Source organism: Bison bison, unplaced genomic scaffold, assembly GCF_000754665.1.
Source record: "Bison bison bison isolate TAMUID 2011002044 unplaced genomic scaffold, Bison_UMD1.0 scf7180017864490, whole genome shotgun sequence".
Classification (NCBI taxonomy): domain Eukaryota; kingdom Metazoa; phylum Chordata; class Mammalia; order Artiodactyla; family Bovidae; genus Bison; species Bison bison.
In genome coordinates this window covers 9,907,249-9,926,805 of record NW_011495049.1, presented here as the reverse complement: position 1 = coordinate 9,926,805, position 19,557 = coordinate 9,907,249, and the positions used below count along the sequence as shown (strand labels likewise).

The window sequence follows — 19,557 nt, the reverse complement described above, 5'->3', positions numbered from 1 at the left end:
ATAGTTTTCATTTGGCATTTCTCTAATAATTAATGATGCTGAGCATCTTTCACGTGTTTTTTGGCCATATGCATGTCTTCTTTGGAGAAATGTCTATTTAGATCTTCTGCCCATTTTTTTGATTTAGTGAGTTATTTTATATTGAGCTGCATGAGCTGTTTATATATTTTGGAGACTGATTCCTCTATGGTTACCTCATTTGCAAATATTTTTTTCCGGTTCTGTGAGTTGTCTTTTTGTTTATGATTTCCTTTGCTGACAAAAGCTTTTAAGTTTAATTAGGTCACATTTGTTTATTTTTGTTTTTATTGTTATTAGTCTAGGAAATGGATCAAAGATTTTGTGATTTATATCAGAGTGTTCTGCCTAGCATCCAGGCTTATATTTAGGTTTTCAATCCATTTTGAGTTGATTTTGTGTGTGTTGTTAGGGAGTGTTCTAATTCCATTCTCTTACATGTAGCTGTCCAGTTTTCCTAATTCCATTTATTGAAGAGTCCATGTCTTCTCCATTGTATATTCTTGCCTCTTTTGTTTTAGATTGATTGGCTATAGGTGTGTGAGTTAATTTGTGGACCTTCTGTCCTGTTCCATTGATCTATATTGCTGTTTTTGTTCTAGTTCTGTACTGTTTTGGTGAATACAGCTTTGTAGTCTGAAGTCAGGGAGCCTAACTCCTCCAGCTCCGTTTTTGTTTCCTTGGGTTGCTTTGACTACGTGGGATCTTTTGTTTTTCCATACAAATTAAAAAAATTTTTTGTTCTAGTTGTGTGGAAAATGCCCTTCGTAATTTGACAGGAATTGCATTGAATATATAGATTGCCTTGGATAGTATAGTCATTTTGACAGTATTGATTCTTCCAGCCAAGAACATGGTATATCATTCCATCTGTTTGTGGCATTGATTTTTTTTTTTATCAGTAGCTTATAGTTTTCATAGTATAGATCTTTTACCTCCTTTAGGTACATCTATTCCTAAGTATTCTATTCTTTTTGATGCAATGATAAATGGAATTTTTTCCTTAATGTCTTTTTCTGATGTTTTATTGTTATTGTATAGAAATGCAGCAGATTTCTATGTATTAAGCTTGTATCCTGCAACTTTACTGAATTCATTGATGAGCTCTAATAGTTTTTTGATAACATCTTTAGGATTTTCTCTGTATAGTAACATGTCATCTGCAAACAGTGAGACCATTTCCTTATTATAACATGATCTTAGTATTTAAAAAGAGAAGTACAATATTTCATAAATTATCTTATTCTTAGTTAATCATTTCACCCATAAATGTGAATTGTAGTTACGTAATATTTTCTTTACTTTAAGAAAAATGAAATGACTATCTTTGTGTACATCCTGAGAAGGTGACTAAAATGTGCTATGATAAAAAAGTTGCTGGGAACCTAGTTTCCCTGTTTCCATATTTATATTTCTAACAGGTACTCAGAGAGTGATATTAGATTCTTCCCCCAGAATTACTTATTGTTTTACTGTTAACCAAGTTTTATATACCATTATTATGTCCTATATATTGTTTTGTAAACATATTAACTCATCTAATCCTCATAATATCTGTAAAATACTAATAACAGGGCTGTTCTCACTTTTTCACATGAAGACATTGAACTGTATAGAGGTAAAGGAGCTTGCCAAAGACATATAACTAGTAAGGGTAGTGGCTGTTCATGAACCCAGGCCATTCAGTTCTGCTAGAATAGACTGGGTCTCACAATCACATTCCTGAAGATTGGAGCAGATTTTTAACTAGTTGCACCCCCAGTAAAAATTGTTACTTCAGCTATAATGATATTTCCTTGACCAGTAATGTTGTATAGAGAAACAAGAGAAAAGCAGCTAACGTTTCCTGCTGTGATGCTCTGCAACATCCTTAGCCATGGGTTGATTTTGTCCATTGAACATACTTAGGAAGCAGTTCCAGATCAGTCCAGCAAAACTTTATTAAGAGACCATTACACACTAGGCACTTTTAACACAGATTTGGACATGAAGTGCAGTGCCAGCCTACACATGTGCCAGCTTAGTGCCCTAAATAACTTGTTGTATCTCAGACAAGCCTTGGGAGGTGAGGATCTAAAATAGCAGAAGCATGTTTGGAGTACAACTTTAGCTCAAACACTCTGTGAGAGGGCAGAGTGGTCCTGGGCCAGGGATAGGCATAGGTCCAAAATAGAGGGCTTCTCTGGAATCACCCTGCATGCGGAACACAAGAGTGATATATCCTTGCAATGTCTCCGAGTAAAATCTGTACATCCCTGTTGCAGCAACCTCATGTGAAGTGTGGGATGCTGGTTATTTTTATGCAGAAAGAAGGTTTGCTTAGGCCTGGTATTCTAAGTTTATAATGTAACAAATTTTAGGACAAAATCCAGCTTGAAACAGATTGCTGACTATTTAAATCTGAGGAGTTGACTTCACTGGAACAAAAAAGAAAAACATTTCTTGATCAGAAAAAAAAAAAAGCTGAGAAGGGGAGCAGTTAGACTGGGAGAAAAACAGATCTGTTAGAAAGAGCCAAGACACACAATTTAAGGAGAAAACATCTCCACCCAGCAGGAAACCGTGACTTTAAGAAATACCACTGCAAAAGATGCTACAAGATTCCTCACTGCGTCATCTTAGCTCAGGACTTAACAGACATTTAGGCACTGAAAACTCCACTGGAGGTGTTTTTATTCTTGTGACAGTTTGAGTTCTTGTGTGTTTACAGCCTTGATGACAACACAGTGACTCAGAGTACTGTAAGATCTTTTTTTTTTTCATTTATTGTCAGCAATATTAAGAGCACTTTGAAGACCAGCCACTCTGCCTAGATGTTTCTGTGCAATTAGATTTGGATTTAGGATTGCAATAGCAATCCATTCAGACAGCTAAAGAACAGAGAGGAAATGAAAGTTTAAAGACAGGCTCTCCTAATATTGTAAAGCCTGAATTGTTTTTTGTTTGAAGCTTAGAGTGCCTTTATGCTTGATGAGTGTGGCAAGAAAGCTTTTGAGACTCTTCATAAATTTCTGAGAAAGAGAATTCAATGAGATCATTGCATGAGAGTCCATGCATGTGGTAGAACTTCGACTCAGAAAGACAGGTATGAATCTGGGGTCCTCCCTTTACTGACCGCTGATCTTTGGGTCACATGTCATGTTAGCTCCATAGGCATCTATTCTCACTAAAGTGGATATGATACCCTACCATACAAGAATGTTCAGAGGAGTCACTGAAGACATACCACAAAGCATTTAGCATAGCATGAGGCAGCAACAGTTCTCCTTCCCAGGATATCATAATTTTCCATCCTTCTTTGCTGCAGGACACACAAGATGTTTTAGGTGACATAATATATTATTTGGAAAACAGCAACAACAAATATTTTATATTTTTTATAAACTTTCTAGAATACTTTAAGGCAGCATTAGGTGGTTTTCTGTCTTAATCCATTGTGCAATTTGAGCCTGATGTCATTAATGAATGTTCCAAAAAGTGGGCAAAAAGCCCATGTGAATTTTTAGAAATATATTCCTAAACCAGGAAACACTGGGAACTTTTTCATATCCTTCTTGGTAAGCATCTATGTCACTAAATATGGTCTATTCAGTGCATTCTCCTTAGTCCCCTCTTCTTAGCCATGGCCTTTGTCTGACCCATGACTGTCTATTTGTGGCTCTATACATCTCTCAGAATGCAGAAACTGAAATAGAAACAGGAGGTCAGAGTGGTTGAAAGCCACTGAGGTCACACGTGGAATGATGACAGTTGAAGAAGATAAGATCAAGGATGTGCCACAGTACTTAGTCATAGGAAGCAGGAAGAAGTAGTAGGCTATTGTAGGAATATAGGAAGCTATAGATCAAAGAACATTAAGACAACAAATGGTAAAGGTCTTATAAGAATTGTCCACATGGAAACAAAGTTTCCTATAATTTTTCTGTTAATTAGCATCATAAGATATAAGAAGAGATGCATGAAATAGAGAACAAAAAGGGGAAAACTAAACTATTCAGTGTTATGTAGTCTTCTTTGATGAAAATCACCCCTATCTTTTACATTTCAGTGTTGCATTTGAAGACTTTAATGTTTACTAAGTCACAATGAGTCTTAAGCCCTTTAATAAATATTTTGCAACAGTGAACACATTATGAGTACAGATCCCACATGCCATCGAAGCATATTTTAATTCTCTCTCATTTTTAAAGCACACTTGACTTCCTCAACAGTTTTAGGATTGTAACTTTCTAAAAGATGATTTTCAGTGGACAGTGATTACTATTTGTTGTCGTTCAGTTACTAAGTTGTGTCCAACTCTTTACAACCCCATGAGCTGTAGCAATCCAGGCTCTTCTGTCCTACCCTATCTCCTGGAGTTTGCTTAGATTCACATCTATTGAGTCAGTGATGCCATCCAACCATCTCATACTCTGCCACCCTCTTCTCCTTTTGCCTTCAATCTTCCCCAGCATCATGGTCTTTTCCAGTGAATCGGCTCTTCCCAGCTCTTCCCGTCAGGTGGCCAAAGTATTAGAGCTTCAGCATCAGCAACAGTCCTCCCAATGAATAGTCAGGGTTGATTTCCTTTAGGATTTACTGGTTTGATCCCCGCACAAGTCCGAGGGACTCTCAAGAGTCTTCTCTAGCACCACAATTCAAAAACACCAGTTCTTTAGCACTTAGCCTTCTTTATGCCCCGACTCTCACATTCGTACGGGACTCCTGGAAAAACCATTAGCTTTGACAATATGGGCCTTTGTGACTTCTCTGCTTTTTACTATGCTGTCTAGGTTTGTCATAGCCTTCCTTCCAAGGAGCAAATGTCTTTTAACTGCATGTCTGCAGTCCCCATCTGTAGTGGTTTTGGCGTCCAAGAAACTAAAATCTGTCACTCCTACTTTTTCCCCTTCTATTTGCCATGAAGTGATAGGACTGGGTGCCATGATCTTAAGTTTTTCAAGTATTGACTTTTAAGCCAGCTTTTTCACTCTCCTCTTTTCACCCTCACCAAGAGACTCTTTAGCTCCTCTTTGCTTTCTACCATTAGAGTGATATCATCTGCATTATGAAGATGCTGATATTTCTCCTGGTAATCTTGATTCCAGTTTGTCATTTATCCAGCCTGGCATTTCACATGATTGCTATTATTAAGTTATTTATTACTGAACCAATTAAAATTCATGGAAATGGGGTTGATTTTTTTAAAGTTTAATTATAAAACATCAAATATTTTGTGATGTGATCACAACTACAATTTTATTTTTATTATTACTGAAGTGACCAACTACAGTTTTGTGTTTATTATTACTGAAGTGTCCAGTAAAGTCAGAAAATTGAATTATAAGCACAAACTCTGGGAGAAAATGATCAATCTCAAGAAGGTCAGCCTTGCCAGTTTTGTACTATCTCAGTTACACAAAAACCACATGCTAGATGAATCAACGTAATATAAAATTAAACGGTAGAATGAAATGACTGCTCAGAGTAGTTGTTCAAATTTTAAACTAGTTTTACCCACTGGCATAATCAAAATTACAAGCCAATAATAGACTCAGTCATCTATTTCAAAATACAAATAATCAAGTGGATTTTTGGCTTTAGTATATATGTTTCTTAATCTCCTGAGTTCAAAAGAATTACAAATTTATGATAGACTCTATTGTGGCATTTAAATGATGTCTTTTCTTTTTTGTAGGTGGATCTTCTAGTCCCTACCAAAGTGACTGGCATTATCACACAAGGAGCTAAAGATTTTGGTCATGTGCAGTTTGTAGGCTCCTACAAACTAGCTTACAGCAATGATGGAGAACACTGGACCGTATACCAGGATGAAAAGCAAAGAAAAGATAAGGTAAGTCATTCTGGTGATTTGGGACATGCAGAAGTGGAGGAGCAAATTGTTTAACATTTTTAATTTCCTTGATTATTTTGATAATTAGGGATTGTAGAATTATAATTAGAAGTGAACAGATTTGATTACTAATTCATTGTTTCTCGTTCAGTTTCTTTGATTGTGTTTTAATTTGTAGATTTAATTTTTTGAGCCGTTAAATGTTTTAATATTAAAATAATCAACATATATTTGTGCACCTAAACTGCACCGTAAAGTCTCTAATTATTTTTCAAAAAGTTCTTAGTGTGTTGAACATCTTTTCATAGCGTTTGATGGTCTGAATGTCTTTGGGACCTTGGAGAATGAAAGTGCTCAAGGAAACTATCAATAGTTAATTGGATCAGATGTTAAAATATGGCCTTACATTAATGAAATTGAATTTGTTGCTTAGAGTTTTTGTGCAAAGAAATATAGCTTTCTGAAAACATCAGTAGAAATGAAATATCTTAGTTCAGTGATGTGGGGGGAAATATAATACACTTTCATTCAAGTTCAGCATTTCTGTGTTAATAATGATTTTTTCCATTTTCTGTAACACCTTTATTTCCTGACTGTTGTTTGTTACCAATAAAAAGGTTGGGAATATCTTTCTCTCTTCAAATATCCAAGGTAGAAAATTTAATTTTCCCAGAAATACTAAGACCAGAGTGGCTGTTTCAATGGGTCTTCAAAGTCTGAATTTAGTTAACAGGAAATTCATTTTAGGGGAGATGTGTTTTTAGTTTTAGATTACAAAAACCACAATTACTTACCTTTTAATATCTCAGAACATGCCCATTTAGCATCTCAGGATAGACACATTCACTTGACATCTCAGAAAACACACATATTTTGAGCTTTAACATCTCAGAAATCGGTGTATCTCAATATCACAATTTAATTGGAAGCTTATTATTTTCTAGAAGAATATAAAATAATGGCATGTTTTATAATCAGAGGCATCTTCAATTGAATGAATATTGAATATTTTGTAAAATGTCTTCAAATTTTTTATGTGTAGACAAATATCTGCTATAATTTATAACAAATAACTTTCAATTCCCGTTTTCACCTTTTACAGTAGGCATTTTTATGTGTAAAGAGTGAAAATATATTCTGTAAGGTGTAATTTTTCATAAATTATGCAGTTCTTAAAATTATTTTTAAGGTAAGTGTTCTCATCTATAATCCGTGCAATATTTACTGAAAAGCATATATCTGTAATATTAAAATCCTTATGTAGTCCGATTTAGGGAAGAGGTGTAAACCAATGTGCTCATGAAGTATTTCATTATCTCCATTTATATTAAGCATATGATTTAATTATTATTTGTGAGTAATTTTTTAATTTCATTAATTTATATATTGGACATATGTGTATGAATTCATTTTATTTCATTATCTCAGTCTAAAATGTACATAAAATTTTGGTGTCAAGTTGGCCAAGTAATTTGATAGTGTTGTTCAGGTTTCCTGTATCCTTACTGATTTTCTATCTACTTGTACTATTAGTAACAGAGACAGTAATGTGAAAATCTTCAACCTTAATTGTTGATTTCTCTATTTCTCCTGGCAGTTATATTGGTATTTACTTCATGTATTTTGAAAGTCTATTTAAAAAAATATATGAATCCTTAGGGTTGTAATGTGTTTTTAATCAAATAACTTTTATCATTAGAATAGGACCTTCTTAATTCCCCGTGGTATTTCTGCTTTGAAACCTACTTTGCTTCTATCCGTAGGGATACTCTAGCTTCCTTTTGATTAGTACTGCATTGGTATATGTTTTTCTCCATCTTTTTGCTATTAACTATTTCTGCTTTGTATTTAAAATGCATTTTTTCTATCCAGTATAAGATTTTTTCCTTTTTTCCCATTCTACTATCTCTGCTTTTAAATGGAGCATTTAGACCATTTGTGCTTGATATGAGTATTGAAGTGATTGGGTTTAAATCTCATCTTCTTATTTATTTCCTATGTGTCTCATCTTTTCTTTCATTTTTTTTCCTGTTTTCAGCCTTCTTTTGAATTAATTGAATTTTTTTAGTGATTCCATTGTGTTTCATTTGTTGACTTATTTGCCGTAACTTTTTTTTTTTTTAGTGATTGTTTTAGTTTGTAATATACATATAAATATGACAGCTGGCTAAACTCAGCCAATGTAACTGGTAGTTTTAAAATTAGATTTAGCTGTTCTGTTTTTAATATTATAGATTGGTACATTGCAGAAAAACCTTAATAAGTTCACTATTTATTACCAAAGGAAGCAACTAGCACCAGTAAACCAATGAACATAAGAATGCTGCAGTTACTGTCATAATAAAAACATACCTTATGTATAAGAAGGAAGTATAGGGCATAAACATCTCCATTCCTACAGAGAAAGGAATTTTATAAAATAAATGAGAAAATGGATTGCATGTGTTCTTTTAGCACTTGGAAATACAGGCATCTTACACACACACACACACACACACACCAATCAAAGTATGTTTTTATATTTATATGTATGTGTGTGTGTATATATATATATCTCCAAGTAGTTGTGTTTTGTGTTGGTATTACTATTAATACTAGGAAATTAAGTATAGTTTCATATATTTATAGAAGTGTTCTTTTTCTTCTTTCAAGAGGTCCTACACAACTCAGCAATTAACTTTTCTGAAGTTGAATAAACCATCTTCTCTTGATTCTTATTATTTGTATCTTGTTTTCTGTGGTTACTTGCCATAAGAGGAAAAGGTCTTCAATAAATTCATTTCTTACAAGTATAAATTCAACCACAAGCTTTCATTCAAATAAATATAATAAATGAATGTTTCACGGCAAAATATATGCCTGTGAAATGTTTTATAAATGCACATTTCAAAGGAAATATTCACAAAAGTTACCTATCTTGTTTTCTGTTTTTACCCAACACTTCCTCTAATCAATTTTGGGGGCTATGGATGAGGAAGTCTAATGTAGATCTAGAAACAGGATTAATGTCAGGAAAACAATGACAAGGAAAAATTATGTACATGTATAGAAAGAAAGAAAGTGAAGTCACTCAGTCGTGTCCTACTCTTTGCGACCCCATGGACTGCAGCCTACCAGGCTCCTCCGTCCATGGGATTTTCCAGGCAGGAGTACTGGAGTGGGCTTCCGTGGTGCCCCAGCTGGTAAAGAATCCACCTGCAATGCGAGTAGACCTGGGTTCAATCCCTGGGTTGGGGAGATACCCTGGAGAAGGGAAAGGCTACCCACTCCAGTATTCTGGCCTGGAGAATTCCATGGACAGTCCATGGGGTCACAAAGATTTGGACATGACTAAGCGACTTTCAGTTCAATCAATTCGATGTATATGTATGCTGCTAAGTCACTTCAGTCCTGTCCCACTCTGCACAACCCCATAGATGGCAGCCCATCAGGCTCCCCCGTCCCTGGGATTCTCCAGGCAAGAACACTGGAGTGGGTTGCCATTTCCTTCTCCAATGCTTGCAAGTGAAAAGTGAAAGTGAAGTCGCTCAGTCGTGTCCAATTCTTAGTGACCCCATGGACTGCAGCCCACCAGGCTCCTCCATCCATGGGATTTTCCAGGCAAGAGTACTGGAGTGGGGTGCCACTGCCTTCTCCTGTATATGTATAGGAGTATCTAAATATATGCATGAATGTGCCTGTGTATATATGTGTGTGTGTGTACATATACAACAAAAGTTCCTTGCAGAAACAGAGATGCCTTGTTCTCATCATTAAAATGTCACTTTCTCATTACCTTCTCTGAGCTTTCTTAAGAATTGACTTTAGTATTCTATTTTTGAACAAAATTCTACATTAAATCTTTTGCTATGGAGCATGTGATAATACTTCTCTCAGTACAATCCCTACATTCTTATCAATATTTTTTCTTTCTAGTCTACAATATTTTCTAACATTTAATTTTGTATTTCTTTCCAACATGGATTCAGATTCTTTCATTTAAAAGTCAAATGTTCCTTTGCTCTCATGAAAGTGACATTTGTTTTTGTACTCTTGGAGCTGTTTTACTGCAAATTTTAGCAGGAAAATTGCAAAATTTGACAGACACTTTCTGTATTTAATTTTTAAGGTTAGAAGCCAAAATAACATAATAATAAATTTCAGGAAGAGTACTTCTATGGAAAAAGTAGAAATGAAAATTGGTTTTCTCAACCAATGTATTAGTCATAATATGGTTTTTAAGTAAACTTGAATTTACACCATGGGAGCTTTCTTCTTTGGGAGAAGGAAAAAATGCTGGTAATAGTCTATTTTGTCTCTCCCCTGAAATTACACTTTTTTTAAAAAACATAAGTTAAAAAACTTCAACTTCATTCTGGGTTTTCTGTAAAAGAAAATCCAAAACCCTGCTTTTTGTTGGTTCTTAAAAAGATGAATTCTGCATAGTCATCAAGAACTATTCTGCAACTTGGCGAACTCTCTAATTCAGTAGTTATCAAAATTTCCTGATTATAACACTCATGGGAGAGCTAGTTAAGAAACACAGTTTTCTGGGCTCTGCCTCATACTCTGCAGGGAGGCTCTGGGAATTTAAATGTTTACAGAAGCCTAAGCTAATTTAAATAATAAGCAAAGATGACTCTAATCAATACCAAAACTCAAATTAAGCTTTCAGAACTAAATGCAGTTTTGTATTTTTCTAATGAGAATGGAACTTATTCCTTAGGACTTTGTTTGGCCTTTAATTTGTCAGTAGAAATCAATATGAATTGGTGCTTCCAAAAGCAGGTTTAGATTTTGATATGTTTACCAGTTCTCTTACGAACACCAGAAAGTAACAGGTACTAGTTTTAAACAATTTTACATTTAAATATATTTAAGCAGTTAGGAATACAGATTTTGTGGGAAAGCATCTAGAAGAATGTGAAATATATGTTCTGCAATTATTGTCACCTCCATGCCATATGTAAGGTGGCGGGGGGTGGATGTCTGAATATGACACAGTGGCTCAAAGAACTCTCAGCCTAATAAGGAACTCAGGAAAGATGGAAAAACTTTGATTCATTCAGCTTATTTTGAAGAACCAAAATACCCTCTACCCAGTGTATTATCTGATAAAACAACTCTAGGAAACAAGTAGCACAGATGTCCATTTCAAAAAGTTTGTGACTCTCCAATAGGAAGAAGAAAAGAAATTCCTGGTCCGTCCCTCTTGCCTTTCTTTTCTCAACTCAATGTGAAAAAGAGAAGCAACAGCACAACAGTCCTTATTAATAAAGCCTGCAAATCTGTACCGGAGAGTATATTCAAATCCGAGAGTAATTACAAATGCCGCAGGGCATGCTCTCTTTCCTGCTGATGCTAGCACTCCCAGGTAGCTGGAATTAAATTTGAATACTTAAAGCCTTGGAAGTCCAGCTCATCAGTGAAGCAAACTGAAGAAGACATCATTCCAGCAGTCAGTACCCATGCTGCTCTTTTGAAATTTGATTTGGACCAGAAATTTAGAACCTGAAGAATGCCTAAGTGCAACCAAAAGTGGAGTCCAGCTGCTTGCCACTGAAAAAAAAAAAGAACAGTAAAGAGGCAAAGCTGATGGAAAGGAAAGTTTGCTTTATTTTTATTGCTGGTCCAAAGGCCAACTCCTGCCCTGACAATCAGAGGACAAGAGCTTTTCTAGACTGAGGGAGGAGGCTACATGTAGAAACAATAGTCAGCTCTTGACAGTTGACTTGAAATTGGTCATTGGTGGCCTGACCAGCATCATCTTGATTATTTTAGGTACAGTTAATCTTCAGTTCTGTGTTTGGTTTGTTCTCATTTCCTTGAGGCCAATTCTTGGAATTGTGGCAGCTTATGTCATGGCTAGTGCGAGTTTCAGCATCTCAAAGACAGCTCATAAGAAGCTCAATATTATCTATAGCCCTTGAGAAGGAACTAAAGGGCTATAATTAATGACAACATTATTAGTATTTGGTCTCTTTTGACTGTTTTCCTTTGTTCCTGTATTGGTTCACCTCTGATTAAACTTAGTCTTGGGCTAAAGTTTTTCCACAGGAAAAAGCAGGCAGAGGACATGCAGAGTAAAGAAAAGAAGGTCCTGCTTCATTTCACTAGGAAGTAAATAAAAGGAATCCTCAGGGGCAGTCAATGGGGAGGATGCTAGCAGGAGAAAATGAAAGGGGTGAATTAGTCTTTCAAGGAGGACCAGCTACATGTTTTGGAATAGCAAGATCAAGGGCAATCTCTCCATCTTGCATGGACACCCTTCGTCTCATTCATTCAGGGTCCTCTTGCTGTATTCAAACAAGGCAGGAAGGAAAAGAAAAGCTGATTTCCAGGGATTAATTGACTTCACACAAAACACTTGAATTTAAAAATAGCAAGTGACTTGTGCCCCTATTTGCTAGAGATTCGTGATATAGACACAGTAGTGTACTTACTCAGGGATCTGGTGAGTGACTTAATTGGAAGTTAAAGAGACAAGGATATAGTTTCAGCATTGTCTGAATTTAAGGACAGTGTTATTTAAATAAACACCATCTGGTATCAGCTGTTATTTACAATTTTATCTGCTTTCTTCCCTTGTTGTAATTCAATATTATGGGACCCAACTACTATATAGTTGGTATAAAGAATACAAAATTGCCTATGTTCACATAAATGGGGGTGTTATAGGATTTTGAAACTTAGGACACCACCTGAGAATATTCAAATTCTGGCAGAATATAAAGTTCAATGATGAGCTAACACTTTTAAATTTTAAATTGTATGAAATATCTCTGCCCAGAAGTAGATGTAGATCAGTTCAGTTCGGTCGTTCAGTCATGTCCGACTCTTTGCAACCCCATGAATCACAGCACGCCAGGCCTCCCTGTCCATCACCAACTCCCGGAGTTCACCCAAACTCATGTCCATCGAGTCGGTGATGCCATCCAGCCATCTCATCCTCCGTCATCCCCTTCTCCTCCTGCCCCCAATCCCTCCCAGCATCAGGGTCCTTTCCAATGAGTCAACTCTTCGCATCAGGTGGCCAAAGTACTGGAGTTTCAGCTTCAGCATCAGTCCTTCCAACGAACACCCAGGACTGATCTCCTTTAGGATTGACTGGTTAGATCTCCTTGCAGTCCAAGGGACTCTCAAGAATCTTCTCCAATACCACAGTTCAAAAGCATCAATTCTTCGGTGCTCAGCTTTCTTCACAGTCCAACTCTCACATCCATACATGACCACTGGAAAAACCATAGCCTTGACTAGACGAACCTTTGTTGGCAAAGTAGTGTCTCTGCTTTTGAATATGCTGTCTAGGTTGGTCATAACTTTCCTTCCAAGGAGTAAGTGTCTTTTAATTTCATGGCTGCAGTCACCATCTGCAGTGATTTTGGAGACCAAAAAAATAAAGTCTGACACTGTTTCCCCATCTATTTCCCATGAAGTGATGGGACCAGATGCTATAATCTTCGTTTTCTGAATGTTGAGCTTTAAGCCAACTTTTTCACTCTCTACTTTCACTTTCATCAAGGGGCTTTTGAGTTCCTCTTCACTTTTTGCCCTAAGGGTGGTGTCATCTGCGTATCTGAGGTTATTGATATTTCTCCTGGCAATCTTGATTCCAGCTTGTGCTTCTTCCAGCCCAGGGTTTCTCATGATGTACTCTGTATATAAGTTAAATAAGCAGGGTGACAATACACAGCCTTGATGTACTCCTTTTCCTATTTGGAACCAGTCTGTTGTTCCATGTCCAGTTCTAACTGTTGCTCCCTGACCTGCATGTAGATAGAGGGAGGTAATAGTTAATGTTACAATTCCAATTTTAACGCCATAAAAACTGCATGGAATTAAGGGGTTAAAAGATAAACAGTTCAGTTATTTCAACATATACACTAACTGTAAAATTCAAGGAAGCTCTGTAATTCCTTGTTGTTGTTGTTCATTCACAAAGTTGTGTCTGACTCTTTGTGACCCCATGAACTGCAGCACACCAGGCTTACCTGTCCTTCACCATCTTCCAGAGTTTGCTCAAACTTTGTCCACTGAGTTGGTGATGTCATCCAACCACCTCATCCTCTGTTGCCCCCTTCTACACCTGCCCTCAATCTTTCCCAGCATCAGGATCTTTTACAGTGATTCAGCTGTTCACATCAGATGGCCAAAGTATTGGAGTTTTGGCTTTAGCATCAATTCCTCCAGTGAATATTCAGGGTTGATTTTCTTTAGCATGGACACGACTGAAGCGACTTAGCAGCAGCAGCAGCAGCAGTTTGTTCTCCTTGATGTTCAGGGGACTCTCAAGAGTCTTCTTCAGCACCAAAATTCAAAAGCATCAATTCTTTTGCACTCAGCCTTCATTATGGTCCAACTCTCACATCCATACATGACTACTGGAAAAATCATAGCTTTGACTGTATGGATATTTGTCTTGTCAGCAAAGTGATTTCTCTGCTTTTTAATATGCTGTCTCGATTTGTCACACCTTTTCTTCCAAGGAGCAAGCATCTTTTAATTTTGTGGCTGCAGTCACTATCCACAGTAATGTTGGAGCCCAAGAAAATAAAACCAGATACCATTCCCACTTTTTCCTCTTCTGTTTGCCATGAAGTGATGTAATCTGATGCCATGATCTTAGATTTTGAATGTTGAGTTTTAAGCCTGCTTTTTCACTCTCCTTTTTCACCCTCATCAAGAGACTCTTTATTTCCTCTTCACTTTCTGCCATTAGAGTGGCATCATCTACATATCTGAGGTCATTGCTATTTTCCCCTGCAGTCTAGATTCCAGTTTGTGATTAATCCATCCTGGCATTTTGCATGATGTACTCTGTATATAAGTTAAATAGACAGAGTGACAATATACAGCCTTGATGTATTCCTTTCCCAGTTTTGAAGCAGTCTATTGTTCCATGTCTGGTTTTAACTGTTGCTTCTTGACCTGCATACAGGTTTCTCAGGAGACAGATCAGATGGTGTAGTATTCCCATCTCTTTAAGAATTTTCCAGTTTGTTGTGATCCACACAATAAAGGCTTTAGGATAGTCAATGAAGCAGAAATAAATGTTTTTCTAGAATTTCCTTGCTTTCTTTGTGATCCTTCAAATGTTGGCAATTTGATCTCTGGTTCTTCTACCTTTTCTAAATCAGCTTGCACATCTGGAAGTTCTTGGTTCATGAACTACTAAAGCCTAGGCTTCGAAATTGAGTATTACTTTGCTAGCATGTGAAACGAGCACAATTGTATAGTAATTTGAACATTCTGTGATGTCACCCTTCTTTGGTATTGGAATGAAAATTGACTTTTTCCAGTCCTGTGGCCACTGCTGAGTTTTCCAAATTTGATGGCTTATTGCTGGCAGCACTTTCACAGCATCATCTTTTAGGATTTGAGATGGCTGAGCTGGAATTCCATCACTTCCACTAGCTTTATTCTTAGTAATGCTTCCTAAGGCCCACTTGACTTCCCACTACATGATGTCCGGCTCTAGGTGAGTGTCCACACCATCGTGTTTATCTGGGTCATTAAGACCTTTTTTGTATAGTTCTTCTATGTATCCTTGCCACCTCTTCCTAATTCCTTATGTGTATGTGATGTGTGCTCAGTCATGTCCGACTCTTTGTGACCCCGTGGACTGTAGCCTTCCAGGCTCCTCTGTCCATAGGATTTTCCAGGCAAGAATACTGGAGTGGGTTGCCAATTCCTAATCCAGAGGTTCTTCCAGACCCAGGGATCAAACCTGAATCTCTTGTGCTTCCTGCATTGAGAGACAGATTCTTACCATTAGCACCACCTGGGAAACCCAATTCCTTATATAGCTTTTAAAAATCATGCCAAAAATATGGTATCCCTGTAAATTTTGCTTAGGTCACTGACCAAGAAGACCACATCTCAGAAAGCATTCCAGTGAAGAACTGATTCATCAAAGGGGATGTTGTTTGCAGAGCAAGTTCTGCCTGTTGGATTGGAAAGGGCAGCCATAGTGAACAAATTTAAATTCAGAAAGTAGCATATTTTCACCAGTTAGCACTGTGAAAGCAGTTGTTCATGGTACATAAAGGACATAATGGGGACTCACTTAAAGTCAGTTGTGATGTGGGAGATTGGGGTCAGAAACAAGGCCAAAGCCCAGATGCAAGTCCAGAGGCAAAAGGGCTGGATCATCTGTAAAAAGACCTCTATTTCCATTTCCATGTTTAACGCAGGCTCCAGATGGTCTGCCTACTCCTGAACCTAGGGTGATGTGAAGAGTTTAAGAGCAGAAGAGAAAGGAATAGGAAATGGGGCTTATGGGATGGAGGTGAACAGGGAGAGGGTTAGTTAGTAACTTAAAGAACTACAAGTGTACAGTCAAGTAACTACCTGTCTGTTAGAAGTAAAAGCCAAGCTGGAGTGACAGAGCAGCCACGGAGTAATCACGAGCCAGTGTATCGTAAGGTGCTCGTTAATTTTGAAAAGACATTAGGTTTATTTGGAGACAGAATTAGAAACCTAATTGTCTTTCTTCATGGATCAGTTTTGAAGTTGCAAAAAAAAAACTGTTTTGTATGTCAGTTCACATTGTATAATATTAAAAACTAGCAATGTAAAATATATGGTTAATTCTGGCCAGTGAAGTGTTTAAATATCTCAGAAGACATTTGGAGTTTTAATGTTCATTTAAAACAAAAAGGGAAAGCAGAGTGCTCCTCTAAGGACGTATCATCAGATAATAGAAGGGGAAAAAAAAGCAATCAAACATCAGGTACAAGATCGATAAAACTCACCAATTTGGGAGTGGGCTAGAGGAGGAAAAACACCCCTGCCACTATGACTCATATTTAGTGACAGGTAACATCCCAGCACAGATGCTGGAGAACATCATTATCAGTTTATAGGGAAGTTTATAGGGAAAAGAGAAAACAATACCGAGAAATGCAGGAATGAGGAACGAATATGTTTGTTCTTTGTGTTAATTATATATGTCTCATGTATGTATAAAACTCAACTTCTTTATTTAAAAAAATTTAAAGTCTGAAACAATATAGTCTTCCTAGTCAACAGATGTTTCTGCATGAATAAAAACAAAATGTGTGAAAAGCCAGGCAATATGTTATGTAGTTATTCAAGTAAAATGTTCATCAGTAAAAAGTAATATTTTTTAATGATTACTGGCTTTATGGTCTTACTTATCCCAATACTCAAATACCATACAACTTAAAATTTCATGATTTTTGTCTTTCTAATCCACCATCACTCACCAAAAATTAATAAAAATTTCCTCACTGAAAATTCTGAATAACTCATGGTCATGTTTGACTTCTGTATTATGAGGCACAGTTGCATAAGGAAGATATTTTTTACTGGAAAAGAATTACTTTTTATTTAGTTCATTCTTGGATTACTACTGTGAGGACTATCAAATGTTAGACCAACTATGAGCCTATGCATCAGTTAAAAAATTAAAATAATGGATCACAGCCATTAAGCCAGAAAGAAAAACACCAATACAGTATACTAAAGCATATATATGGAATTTAGAAAGATGGTAACAATAACCCTGTATGCAAGACAGCAAAAGAGACACTGATGTATAGAACAGTCTTTTGGACTCTGTGGGAAAGGGAGAGGGTGGGATGATTTGGAGAATGGCATTGAAACATGTATAATATCATATATGAAACGAGTCGCCAGTCCAGGTTCGATGCACGATACTGGATGCTTGGGGCTGGTGCACTGGGACGACCCAGAGGGAGGGGATGGGGAGGGAGGAGGGAGGAGGGTTCAGGATGGGGAACACAGGTATACCTGTGGCAGATGCATGTTGATATATGGCAAAACCAATACAATATTGTAAAGTTAAAAAATAAAATTAAATTTTAAAAAATTAAAATAAATAAATTTTAATTTAAAAAAATACAGGAAAAAATATTAAGACATAAAAATATATATATATTTTAAAATTTCACATGTACAACATAGTGATTTGATTTTTTATAGATTATACTCCATTTTAAGTTATTAAAAATATTGGCTATGTTCCCTGTGCTATAAAAAATATTCTTGTATCTTATTTTTAATCTAATTTTTTTATATTTACATACACTATTTTTTATATTCTTTTCCATCATGGTCTATGACAGGATATTGAATATAGTTCCCCGTGCTCTGTAGTGGGACCATGCTGTGTATCCATCCATTCTATATACAATAGTTTGCATCTGCTAACTCCAAACTCCCAATGCAAATCCCTACCGTAGGGCCCTCCCCCTCAACAAATATAAGTTTGTTCTCTATGTCTATGAGACTGTTTCTATTTTGTAGATAGGTTCCTTTGTGTCATAGTTTAGATTCCACATAAAAGTGATATCAAAGATGTCTTTCTTACTCTGACTTACTTCACTTAGTATGATCATCTCTAGGTTCATCTATGTTGCTGAAAACGGTACTATTTCATTCTTTTTCATGGCTGAGTAATATTCTGTTGCTCAGTAATATTCCACATATATATACTATATATTCCAGTAATACTCCATATATATAATATATATTCCAATAATACTCCATATATATACTATATATTCCAGTAACATTGCATATGTACGGGTGTGTGTGAAACATCTCTTCCATTCTTCTGCCGGTGAACACAGCTTTTTCCCTGTCTTGGCTATTGTGAATAGTGTTGCTATGAACATACTGGTGCATGTAACTTTTTGAATTAGAGTTTTGTCTGGATATATACCCAGGTGTGGAGTTGATGAATTGTATGGCAACTCTATTTTTAGTTTTTTGAGTAATCTCCATAATGTCCTCCATAGTGGCTGCACCAACACACATTCCCACTAACAGCATGGGAGAGTTCCATTTTCTCCACACTCTCTCCAACATTTTTATTTGTAGACGTTTTAATGGTTTTGATTTGCTTTTTGCTAATAAATAGCAGTGTTGAACATCTCTTGTGCATGCTAGCCATGTGTATGTCTTATTTGGAGATGTATCTCTTTAGGTTTTCTGCCCATTTTTCTATTAGGTTGTTTATATTTTTGTTATTCAATTATATATTTTGGAAATTAATCCTTTGTTGGTTGCATCATTTGTAAATATTTTCTCCTAGTCTGTAGATTGTCTTTTCATTTTGTTTATCCTTTCCTTTGCTGTGCAAAAGCTTTTAAATTTTATTAGGTTCCCATTTGTTTATTTTTGTCTTTAATTATATTGCCTTGAGAAACTGACATAAGAATGGTTTATGTCAGAGAATATATATTCTCTGCTAGGAATTTTATGCTGTCATGTCTCATATTTAAGTCTTTAAGCCATTTCAACTTTATTTTTATGTATGGTTTGGAGGGTATGTTCTAACTTCACTGATTTAATGTGGCTGTCCAGCTTTCCCAAAATCACTTGCTAAAGAGAACAGTCTTTTCACCATTGTATATTCTGGCCTCCCTTGTCAAAGATTAATTAACCATAGGTGTGTGGGTTTATTTCTAGGCTCTCTATTCTGTTCCATTGACCCATATGTTAATTTTGTGTCAAAATCATGCTGATTTTATTACTGTTTTTGAGTAGCTTTGTCGTATTGTCTGAAGTCTGGTTGGGGTTATGCCTCCTGCTTTGTTCTGTTTCCTCAAGATTGCTTTAGCAATTCTGTGTCTTTTATGGTTCCATATAAATTTTAGGATTATTTGTTCTAGCTCTGCAAAAAATGTCATGGGTAATTTGATATGGAGCACATTAAATCCATAAATAGCTTTGGATAG

At 36.2% G+C, this 19,557-nt stretch overlaps 1 protein-coding gene across 2 annotated transcripts in view; it reads left to right on the top strand.

Annotated features, from left to right (window-relative positions):
* EDIL3 (EGF-like repeats and discoidin I-like domains 3) overlaps positions 1-19,557 on the top strand; it is a 486,664-nt gene that overhangs the window by 425,862 nt on the left and 41,245 nt on the right. For both annotated transcript variants that reach the window (XM_010863387.1, XM_010863386.1), the window contains one exon: positions 5,696-5,851. In XM_010863387.1, coding sequence (XP_010861689.1) covers positions 5,696-5,851 — 156 coding nt within the window. The remainder of the gene's footprint in view (positions 1-5,695; positions 5,852-19,557) is intronic.